Genomic DNA, 12275 nt, shown 5'->3' on the forward strand with positions numbered 1-12275 from the left:
TTTGACAGTGATGAGGAGTTGTATGAATTTTATGATGAATAAAACTTGAGTTCAATAACTTTATGTAATACATTTTTTTTCAAATTTCAGGCCCCCAAATTAAGGTGCATCTTATACATGGGAGTGTCTTATACATGGGGAAATATGGTAACCATCACAGGATTGTTGTCAAAAAACAATTGACCAAAAACACAAGGTTGATTTCTGGATTCTCCATTCAATTCCATTGACCTATATGTTTATCCTTATGCCAGTGTCTTGATTATTGTAGCTTTGTAGTAAGCTTTAAAATCAAGGTGTGAAGTCTTCCAACTTTTGTTTTGTTCAAGATTGTTTTGGTTATTTGTAGTCCTTTATAAAATAATATCAGTTTTAGATCAGCTTGTGCATTTCTGCAAAAAAAAAAAAAAAAGCAGTCAAAATTTTAATAGGTATTACTTTAAATCTGTCAATCAATTCGGGGAGTATTGCCATATTGATTTTAAGTCGTTCAATCAATGCACATAGAATGTCTTTCCATTTATTTATTTATGTATTTATGTATTTATTTATTTATTTTTAGCTGAGCCTTCCTGCCACCTGTTGGCAGCTCAGCAGCAGCTCAGCTCGGGCCAGGCATCGAACCGCTGTTGCTCAGAGCTTGCACTCTCGAGCGAGCTCTTAACCAACTGAGCCATTCGGCTGGCCCTATTTATTTATTTCTTAAAGATTTTTATTGGGGAATTGAGGGAGGGAACAGCATTGGGGAATTAGGGAAGGGGAACAGACAAGTTGCTGTCCTTTTGTTCTTCAGTCTAGTTGTGGAGGACGTGGCTTCACTGGCCCATGTTGGTATTATCATTGCGCTCTTCCCGGATGAGGCAGATCATCGCCAGACATTGGAAGGCTGCTCATGGCAGCTCACAGCAGCTCATGCCGGCTGCCTGCCACTCACGCTGGCTGCCAGCCACTCACAGTAGCTTACAGCAGCTCACTGCAGCAGGGGCTGCAGCCTACACTGTTGCTGGCGACTCACGGCAGCCCAGCTCCAGGTCGAGCTGTAGAGGGCACAGTGTCACTGGCCAATGTGGGATCCGAATTGGCGGCCCTGCTGCTCAGAGCTCGGGCTCCCAAGCCAACTCTTAACCAGTGAGCCACTCAGCCAGCCCTCTTTCCGTTTATTTAGATCTTTCTAAATTTCGTAATGAAATGTCATCCTTTGTCTCTGATAATTTTATCATAAAATCTATTTTGTCTGATATTAGTATAGCCATTTCAGGTCTCTTTTGTATACTGTTTTCATGGTACATCTTTTTCTATCCTTTTACTTTCAACCTATTTGTGTTCCAAGGAAAAACATTTAAGTGAAGAACTAAATTCTTCTGTTAAGCATATCTTTGTTTCAGGTCTTAAAATGCAGCAAATGATGTTTTTTTAATCCATTTACCACATTTAAATGAAAATAACATCAAAAAATAATAAAAGGTATTCTTCCTTTCCCCAACTCTTAAGCAGTCCTTGATTTAAGTTACAAGGATTTATTCTACAGGATCAAATATGAAGTCTTACCTTCTAAAGGTTCACTTATCTGTTTAATGTCAAACCAGCAGGGAAAGGAAATTCCTGTGCAAGGAACACTGCTCAGAAAATTCTGTACCATGTCTCTAAATCCCTGAGAATCAAGTCGGGACACTGGAAGCAACAGAAAGCGGTATAAGGTAACTAATTTTCACTGTGTGACAAGTCACTTCCTAAACCTGAATGAACAACGTATGGAGGACACGTATGTGTAGCCAGCTAGTTATTTTATTCTCTAGTAAAGCACAGTCCAATAGAAATATAATGTGAACCACAAATGCAAATCACATATGTAATTTTAAAGTTTCTAGTAGCCAAGTTTTAAAAAGTAAAAACAGGCAAAAATTTTAATAGAGTTCATGATTATAGTTGATTAATAAATGTAATTAACATTGTATTTAAACCGATATATTATCCTTTCTATATGTGATCAACACAAACTTGTTATTCTTGATTTTTCTACTAAGTCTTTGAAATTTAGTGTGTACTTTACACTTAAAGCACACTTTAATTTGAACTAGCCACATTTCAATTGATCAATAGCCATAATGGCTAGTGGCTACCACAATGGACAGTGCAACTATAGCTTTTAAAGTTGAAAGTGACCTTAACATGCTCTATGAGATCACATCAAACTTAAATTTTTTTTTCTTAACCACAACAATTATTATGCATTGCTATAACGACTGGTTCTATAATAGGATTATAAAAATGTAATAATCTCATAGGTAGATGTGCAATCAGAATTAAATTGACAAATTTTGGAGGTTTCGATCTGCATTAGTAATGACAGCTAACATTTATTAAGCATTTACTCTGTACCAGGCACTATGCCAAGGATTTTAACACATGGTAAAATATACTTCTGTTATCTCCATTACATAGAAGAGGAAACTGGGGCAAGATCACATAGCATGTAAGTTGTGAAGTCATTATTGGAACTCTCATTCTGGCTGATTCTGGAGTCTGTGCTCCTAGCCTCCAAACTTGACTGCTTCCTTAAAATGAATCCAACTATCTACAGACATTCAGTGAATTTCATATATAAAACTATGAGAGAAAAAGCAAAAAAAAAACCCTAATTGAGTCCACATTTTCCCTGCCTGTGTTCAAATCAGCAATTCACTGAGGGCCTTTTGTATGCAATGCTCTTCAGGAACATTAAGGTTTCCCATACCCCTGGCTGAGATGCTCTGACTATAACACACTGCTTCAGAGCAGGGGCTTGAAAGTGTTGATAAAAAAGCAGCTGAAGAAATGTGAATAGTTTGGCATTTCTATTTTCAGTAAACAGCTTTTCAATAGTTCAATCTTTTTTGCTGCCTTTTATCTAGGCAACAAATAACACCAATATCAGAAAGAGTTAAACATCTTATTTCCCAGCCAACTGTCTATTCACTACCCTTAATCCATTCCACATACTATTTTATTCTGCATAATTAGGAGACTAATAGAAAATATACAAACATATTTTATAGACACACAAATGTGACACACACATCTATACCACATAGAGCTTTAAGAGTAATTACTTGTTTAAGGTCTCTTTCTTATTTAATCCCAAAATCCATCTAACTAATAATAGCTGACAATTATTGAGTAACTACTATGCAGACACCATGCTATATGCATTTACAAATATTATCTTAACTTTTACGACACTCCTATGGAGAACTATTATTCCCATTTTACAGATGAGGAAACAATGCCAATGTTTTTTTTTTACTGTATTATGTTAACTATTAATATACATACCTGTAAATAATACATCACCATACATTTGTACACAGCTACAGGTTATATTTGCATTTATATTATCTAAACTGACCCTCTTAATAAGTTCTGACAGAGCGAGCACATGTGCTTACAACTATCAGGACAAGGAGTTGTAGTTCTTTTGGAGTCCTGGGTCAACTTAAAAAAAGTTACAGATTGTTCATTTGAGAGACTCTTATTTAAGTTTAGCACCCAATAAACCAGAAATGACAGACAACACCAAATTCTACCACAGCTGATAGAAGCTTTCGCAGAGGTTTTATAAGCCAAATTTCCCCAGTCACCTCCCATTTCTAGAACACTCCCATCAACTTGGCAGCCCATAAAGCCAAGAACCGTAGCTGGAGAGAACTCTGACGCTCTTGTTAAGGAGTCTTGTCTCCCGTAGTATTACAAGTAAATCATGACCCAACTGTGCAGTGACTTCTGGCAAACATCAAAAATCCTAAATTACTTAGGTTTCATGAATCAGTTGAGAGAAACTTCCAGTCTTCAATTTTCCCAACCTCATTCTTTTTTCACAAGGGACCGTAAATGCTCTAAGCAAATATGCCTCCAGGGATCACAGAGGTAGTGTCAGGTCTAATAAGCCGAAGGGAAAGGCATGAAGAAGCTGGTCATTCAGCTAATGGACCCAACGCAATGGCAGCTAATCAGGAGTGAGCCGGATTCCAAGTTTGATACCCCTACATTTCATTTCCAATTATAATTTAATGTTGGAACTGTTGTGATTAATATACGTCAATAGCCATTATTATCCCATTTTATAGATGAGGAATTGAGGCTTAGAGACACGAAGTGCTCAGTCAAGTTCACATAACTAGTAAGAGATTAAAGACCCAATTCCACTCAAGTCCAAGATTTCTTTACCTTCTATCATCTAATCTTGGGAAATAAGCTCCCTATTTTGAAATCTGCAGACTTATGTGGGAATTTCTATTATTTAATAATTATTAAACATATGTAATCTATACAGTCATTGCCAATAAAAACATATACCATAGCAGGTGTTAAAAAGTAACTGGAGATCAGTTACTTTTTATACTCTGAACAAGTCTCTGGGCAATTTATCTTATTTCACTAGTTACCTAGTCATTAAAAATGGTTGTTTTAGTTTGTAATTCCCCAAATCTAAATAACCCTGGGCGAAGAAAAAGCCTCCTCAGAATCCAGACATGCCCACTGCTGACAAAAACCTATCCCAAAGTAATGTATGGGGTAGTCAAATTGTCACATCTAAGAAACATCAATTCTACAAAGACAGTTCTGCAGACCTTTTGTAGAGAACCCTATCACTGTTCACAGCTAACAACTTTCTAAGGGAGTTTTCTCCACAAATCAATTAGAATACTTTAAAATATCTTGGCTGGCAATCACAATTGCATGGCGATCCCAGGGCCTCAGCCCAGAGATTCTGGACACAGTGGCCCAGATTCTAATGTACAGCAAATGGACTTCCAAAAAGCAGAGCTTCAGCAGGAAAGTCCACAGGATTTTAAATTCCCTAAATACTATGGACTGCCAGAAGTGTAGTACGTTCTATCTCACCCAACGTGTATGTAACTTCCTCACTAGGAATGTTGTGTCCTTTTGAGGCAAAAATGAATTGTGTTATTTTCTTCACTGTCACCCTTAGCCCAATGCAGTGGACACAGTAGGGGCTCAACAGAAGTGCCCTTTGATTTCAACACTGCTCTCTCAGGCTCTGGCAGCTCCAGTAGCAAAGGAAAATTGGGTGTATTAGTGTGCTGCAACTGAAATCAGGTCTCGGATCCCCCCCTCCGGGTACCGGTGGGAATCAATAAACACTTATTGAGACATCACTCTACAAGCCAGTGTTGTTTTAGGGATGAGGGTGTCTCTCAACTTCCCCCAACCATTCAAAGAACGGGACCCAAAACTAAGGAATTCAAAGATCCTGGAGTGGGCAGGGGGTGGAGTCATGTGGGATGCGTGGACATCTGAGGACATCAGCGGGGAGAGCACAGGGCTGAGTAACCCCTCTTCCGGGCAAACCCAGGGTGTGAGTCACTGGTGAGTACTGGGCGGGAACAAGTGGCAGACTGAGTCACAGCCCTGGGGGAGGTCGGAGGGTCTGACAGATGGAATTGGGCGTGGAATTTAAACGGAACGTGAGTTTCAAGGGCGCTCACTCCCTGGGAGTGGGGATTTGGGGGTCATGGGGGCCGAGGAGGCTGGAGCTGGGGGCGCTCCTTGGGCTGCGGGGAGGGGCTGCGGGGATGAGGCCGGCCAGCCGGCGGCGCCGAAATCTCCCGCGCTCTGAGCTAGCCCCTCCTCCCCTGCCGGGCCTCAAGTCCCTCGCCCGGTTAGGCCCGCCAGCCAGCTCCTCCTGCCACCCACGCCACGCAATCCCGGCCGCACTCAGGCTGCGAAGTCCCAGACCCACCAGGCCCACACCAAGCCCGGCTGCTCGCCGCGCGCCACTGGTGACGGCACTGCAGGGTGCGTGGCCAATCGTAGCGGACCCAGAGGAGGCGGCCTCGGCCCCGCCCCGCGCGCCCAGGGCCAATGAGGCGCTGACGCCGGCGGCCGCGGCGGGGTGAGGGGTCGCGAGGCCCCGCCCCGTCCTCCCCTTTCCCCTTTGCCCCGCCCTTTCCCGCCCGGCCCTCCCTGTCCCGCGCCGCGGCTGGTGCCGGTCCCCGCGCTGGGCCCGCCCCCACCCCTCCCGCCGGCCCGCCAGCGCGCCTCACGGCTTCTGTCTCCCCTCCCTCCTTCTCTCTCTGTCTCTCACGCCTAGCGCAATGGCGGCGGCCGCGGCGGAGCAGCAACAGTTCTACCTGCTTCTGGGAAACCTGCTCAGCCCCGACAATGTGGTCCGGAAACAGGCAGAGGTAACCGAGTTTGTCGCCCGGACTCCGCGCCCCAGCCGGCGCGCCGACCTTCCACCCCGATGCCGCCCCGCCGGGCCTCGGTCGCTCAGTCGCGAAGGCGCAGGCCGGGCCCGGAGGGCGGCGGCCGCGCAGCCCACGTGTGAGGCGGCCCGCTGCTCCCGGCGGTGCCCTGGGGCCCTTCCGGCTCTTGCAGCCACGGCAACCGGCGCCAGTTACCTCCCCGCCGCGGTTCGCACACACGTGCGGCCGCTCCTGACACGCTGCCCCCGCCCAGATGGGGAAGCCCGGCTTGGGGGAGGGATGTGGGGTGTGAGGCGGACCCTGGGACTTCCCGCTTTCTCCCAGTGGGACCCTCCCCTGCTCAACCCTCTTGGTCCCCCAAACCCGGGCTGCTACTTGACCCATCACCTCTACTTCTCTCTCTTCGCTACCATCTGTCCCTCCCTTCCCCGTTCTCTCCTTTTAAAATGTGTGTCTTGCCCTGTCGCCTCCTTTCCACTTAATTCTGTTTAGTCCTCTTTCTCCTCTAGTTCCTAACATCAGAAGCTGGATTTCCCACCTCACCCACAGTCTTGTGAAGTTACCTGTAGGGCTTGTTTCTAAGCAGCTTCCACCTTTACTTGGCTCTTCAGACAGGCATTTTGATCTCTAGAGATTTGTGGTCTCATAAATGGGATGTCCTGGGACTTTAGTTGTTTAACGGGGCCAATGCCGGATGTTTAATTCTTTCATTTCATTAAATCTAACCTGAATCTCTCTCTCTTTTTTTTTTTTTTAACCACCTCTGGCTCCTAGTTTCCAGAATGTGGAGCTCTGGATATAGTTTCAAAAGACAATAGTTGAGATGTCTCTGCAAGTTCATTTACCAAGTGGCAGTAAGACACGCTTGGTTCAATAGAAGACTGATGTTATACGGTCAAGTGTTGGGACCAGGATTTATGTGAGACACTTCAGGAGAAGGGCAGAAACTTTGCAGTGTCTTTTAAGTGCATTATCAGAACCTAGCTTCAAATGTGATTACAATATGGAGTTCTTTGCCACCATGTGATGGAAGATTTTTATAAGATGCAGTGAAGGGTGTTCAGCCAGATCTTTTTACAGAGCAAGCATTTATTTTACATATAGCTAATGAAATTGAGGGACAAGTCCTGCTCTGGACTCATAAGATTTATGGTTGTCATTGCAATCACCAAGTTTATAGATTTTTGAATAGATTTAGGAATGCTGGTTACACAGTGCTTTATAATACACAAAGTAAATACCGTGGAAGTTCAATTCTGTATGAAAAAGCGCTTTAAACAACCATTAACTTTATCCTAATGACTTGCGACTTATTTATTATACATGTAATAAATGTTCAGGGTAAAAATTCAAACAGTGCAAATAGTTCTTTATCTCATTCCCTAAAAGCAACCACTTTTAAGTGTCTTGTGACTGTTCCCTGAAAATATCTTTACAAGCATGTATATACACATTCATTTTTACATGATTGTGCTTATAATGCACATCCTATTGTGCAGCCTGGATTTTCACTCAGTATAATTCACATTGTCACATAAGAGATTTTGTTAAAGCAGCTATGTATGTACTGTTCTATAATATGGATGTGTTATTTATTCAACCAATCCTCTATGAATGGACATTGAGATTGCCAGTGTCCTACTCTTAAAAACTGCTATATATAGGAATACATATATACCTATCTTTTCAGACTTTGCCAGATTTATTTGTAGAATACTTAAAAGCAGCATTTGTCCTTAGAAGTAATGTGCATTTATTAGTTGATCAATTTGTACTCCTATCAGTAGGATGTGATGATGCCTATGAAAACATTTTAATGTTTTCTGCTAACTCTAGAGGTAATTTTTCACCAAAATAAGTTCTTAATCCCAACCCTTAATAGAAATGTCCATGTGTTACAAAGCAGAACAGCATTGTGATTATTAGTAAGCTAGTTTAATTCTGCCTCTTCCCTCCAGTTGCTTACGTCTCTATCGTCAAGCCTAGTGGTGAATCTCTTTCTGTTGTACTAAATACCAGTGTCTGGTTCAGCTTGAATTCCAGTTGGTTCCTGTTGTAAATCTTTTATCACTTCCATCACTTTGGGGATAGTTACCAGCATTCAGCACTTTTTCTTATAAAGAACAATTGAAAGTATGTACTGTTAGTCTCTTTATTCTTAGTGAAAACATTCAGATAGTATATTTTTACGATACTATATTTTTACTTTCTTTGTATATCCTGGGAATGTATTAATACATAAAGTATTATAGAATTTTCTTAATTTGACATAAAAAAGATAACTGTTAGAGGGGAAGCTACCTGGCACCATATAATAATAACACTAAGCTGGGTCTGTAAAGGAAGCAAAATACTTGAAAAAAGAAATGGCTGCACATAATGATGCCTTAATACCCTTTCTGTACCTTATGAAATGAGCCTTTTATAACTAATCAACCTAAGTAAAGTTAAGTTTTACAGTCTGACATAGTAAATACAGAAAAAATATTTTGAACTAAAGACTTGGCAAGGGCTCAGTAAATATCTTTGTAATTTACTCAGTCAAAATAAAAATACTTAGTTGACACATAAATACCAAACCATTGACTAAGGTAACTTGTTTTATATTCAAATATTTTATATGGAATCAAGTACAGTAAAAGATTTTTATTTATTGTAATATATTGTTGAAATCATTGATGGGCTTCAAAACTTTAAAAAGTTTTAAAACTTTTTCCATTGTATAAACAATTTGGTAGGGTTTATATCTTATTTCTATTTTGAAAAATCTTTAAGGATTTTGCTGTTTAACTTTACAAAAAAAAGTTTCTGATGTTTGAAGAAATGATTTAAATGCCCTTGTCTCAAAATACAATAATTAACATGAATAAATGATTGACAGGTAAGCCAAAGTTAAATGTCCGTGGCATTCATGACTTTATTTGTATAAAATAAGTATTTTATCAAACATGCATGGATTTTTATATTCTTATTAATATTTTCCATTGACTTTGCTCCTCATTGATTCTAATATAGAACTTCATTAATGAGATTTGAATTGAAGGAGTCTAACATATTGAAAACTACCTGATTTTTGAGGAACCAGGGTTTTTACTAGGTAAAAGTTCTTTGTCTCCTCTTTTACGTTTCTGTATACAAGGTAGGCACTCCATAAATATTTAGGGAATGAGTTTGATGAGTACATGTTAGCATTTCTCCTTTGTGGAAAGGGGGACGTAAAATTTGCTTTACTTTGTGTGACTCTGTATGGTAGAATCAAATGGAATTGAAATTTTATTCACAATGACACGTAACATTTATTGAACCTGCCTGGGCTAGTACTAGGAATATTCTTAGAAATATTCTTTATATTTGCTATACTCTAATGTGCTAGGTACTGGGAATACAAAGAGGAAAACATCCCATACCTGTCTTTGTGGAACTCATTCTATTTAGGTTAAGAAAAACATTACACTTTTGATTTTAAGACTGTGTTCTTTTTGTCAAACTATTATCCTTGACCCATGTTTTGGTATAGATGTAATACTATATCTACATTGCCAGTGGAACATATCAAATGGGGAGAAACCTTTCTCAGGAGTCAGATGTCACTCATGCTAAACTCTCCCTGCATTGACTTCTAATGCATTGCAGACTAGAGTAATATAAACATAATGTTTATAAGTCTCAGAATTAGCATAACGGTCACACTAATAGTCCCAGCTGGGCCAAAGGTAGATATCCTCAAAATTTATAACAGGTTTCCTGAGAGTGATAATCCTTGTGAAGAATTTTTTTTCCAAAACTTGATTTAGTGTCTGGAAATTTAAGTGTTAACATTTATAGCATTTACAGTGCATCAGAGGCTAAGCTAGGTACAAGAAATAAGACATTTTTATTGTAATATGAGAGAGAGTGTTTAAATGAAAAAGCTATATTGGTTTTTGAGTTGCTTTGGTAAAGATTAAGTGAAAAACGTCAAGGTGCATACCCATTTTTGCAATCTTGTGAATATCTTTACATAAATTATCTCATTTCTGGATAAATACATTCAACCCATCTTCTTTCCTCAGCTGTAAATACGTTTTGTCAGATTTCAGCATTGTTATGTCCCTATGTGCTTAAGTACTTGACAGGAACTTGAGATTACCAGAAGATTTTAAATTCTCCTTTCCCCAAAATTTGTTATTTCCCAAATTGAGAAGTTTGAGAACTGGGTAGCACTGCATAAATAGAACTGGTTGTTTGGTAGAGTCAGCCCCCAGGGGCGAAACCCAGAGAGCATTCAGTGCCAAGGAGATTTTGAGTACAGTTGGCCTCAGAAAACCAGAGTTCTTTCTACTATTTATTGTCTCTGATCTTGGGAAAGTCATTTAACTTCTGAGCCTTTATTTCCTTATCTGTCAATATTTCAAGGATGCCCTGGAGCAAGCACTCAATAAAAGGTGTCAGGTAGATGTGGATTCACAGAAGCCCTATTTTCCCTCTGTCCTGGTTACCTCTTTCCAGAGAAACCAGGTAAACTATATGGGTAATAGCTGTTAGAGAGCAGACAAACTGTTTGAACTTAGACCGCTAAGAAATTAACATGTTATCTACATTATACTTCTTAAAGTGGATAGATGAGAGTGGACTATCTTTACTTATTTATTGTCAATTCTAGTCAATCAGTTTAAATAGGCTTCTTGGGGAAAACAGTTGCAAGTGTACTTAAAATAATGGTTTCTTTTCCACAGTAAAAGACTGCTATTGTTAGAATTTTTATACATGCACATGAATGTGTACTTCCGTACAACTTAATTTTGTAGACATCATGTACTTTGGTCTTGTCTTTTGATCCACTTTGACAATCTGTCTTCTAATTGGTGTCAATTCAGTTTTTATTGGTAACCAGTTTGCTCTCATTTTATGTTATTAAGAGAAGGAAAGAAGTGTCCAAAGAAATAAAACCTAGATTTCTAAATCTATTAAAATGATATTAAAATCTCTCCAAATTTCTTCCGACTGTCTTCATTTATTTTTGTATATAATATGGTTTTAGTGTAATCCTTGCTTAAAAGAAAGGGAAACATAAAGAATTTCAGTACTTCATTTCCCTTTCTCTGACTTGCTTCGTCTGAGGTATGTCTCTGGTGGTTGGTTTTAAGTAGTGCTAATTTGTAACAATTCTGTATCATCTGGTCTAAAAAGTGTTGACAAGATAAGCAGTTTTCCATGATGTAAGGAGATACTAAGTGAACACTTTGCAGCATGGTAGCTCAAGTCACACTTAACACCCACTTAGGCCTTGAGTTTTGTTAATCAGGAGAGCAAAAGTTGGGGAAATGTGTGCATACATCAAACAAATCTATTTAAGAAATAAAGATAGAAAGGAACTTCATAAGTAACTCCTTAGACATCCCCTCTCTTTCCTAACCTATCTGAAATATATTTTGTGTTACAGGAAAAAAATTTAACAGCAAACCTAGATTATATGACTTCTCATGCAAAGTCTTCTCATGAAAACTTTCCCAGTCTTCATTTCATTTTTTTTCACTGATGTACTCGTGAAGTTTTCTAACATTATAATCTTTAAAGTTTTTCTTTTTCATGTAGGAAACCTATGAGAATATCCCAGGCCAGTCAAAGATCACATTCCTCTTACAAGCTATCAGAAATACAACAGCTGCTGAGGAGGTACTATTTTAATATTAATATTTGAGAATATATTCTTAAAAAACAAGTTGGGTATTAGATCGTGGTCAAAGTGGGCATTGAGCGAACTGTTTACTGCATAGATGTTACTAGAACTTTGAAGTTAATATTTGCTGAAGGCTACTTTGGAGTTAAAATTTTTTTAAGCACTCGTATTAAGAATGAGAATTTCTTTTTTCCCTCCCATTGTAAGATGATGTGTCCAGGATTTTTAAAAGTTCAAAGTTTTTAAATAATTACGATGTAAAAATTATTAAAAATAAGTGCTTTCTGTAACTGCAAAAAAATCTTGAAACAACTCATTGCAAAGGAGGAAATTTAATTCATTCAGTGTTTTAATGTGTTGCCAAATGTTTCTGAAAAAATACCCCCCCCCTTTTTTTTTTTTTTTTTTTT

At 39.4% G+C, this 12275-nt stretch overlaps 1 protein-coding gene across 1 annotated transcript in view; it reads left to right on the plus strand.

Annotated features, from left to right (window-relative positions):
• The first annotated feature begins 6011 nt into the window (after positions 1-6011).
• Positions 6012-12275, plus strand: part of IPO5 (importin 5) — a 44193-nt gene continuing 37929 nt past the window's right edge. The window contains exons 1-2 of the mRNA XM_019625908.1: positions 6012-6185; positions 11781-11861. Coding sequence (XP_019481453.1) covers positions 6096-6185; positions 11781-11861 — 171 coding nt within the window. The 5' untranslated portion in view covers positions 6012-6095. The remainder of the gene's footprint in view (positions 6186-11780; positions 11862-12275) is intronic.

Source organism: Hipposideros armiger, unplaced genomic scaffold, assembly GCF_001890085.2.
Source record: "Hipposideros armiger isolate ML-2016 unplaced genomic scaffold, ASM189008v1 scaffold_643, whole genome shotgun sequence".
Lineage (NCBI taxonomy): Eukaryota > Metazoa > Chordata > Mammalia > Chiroptera > Hipposideridae > Hipposideros > Hipposideros armiger.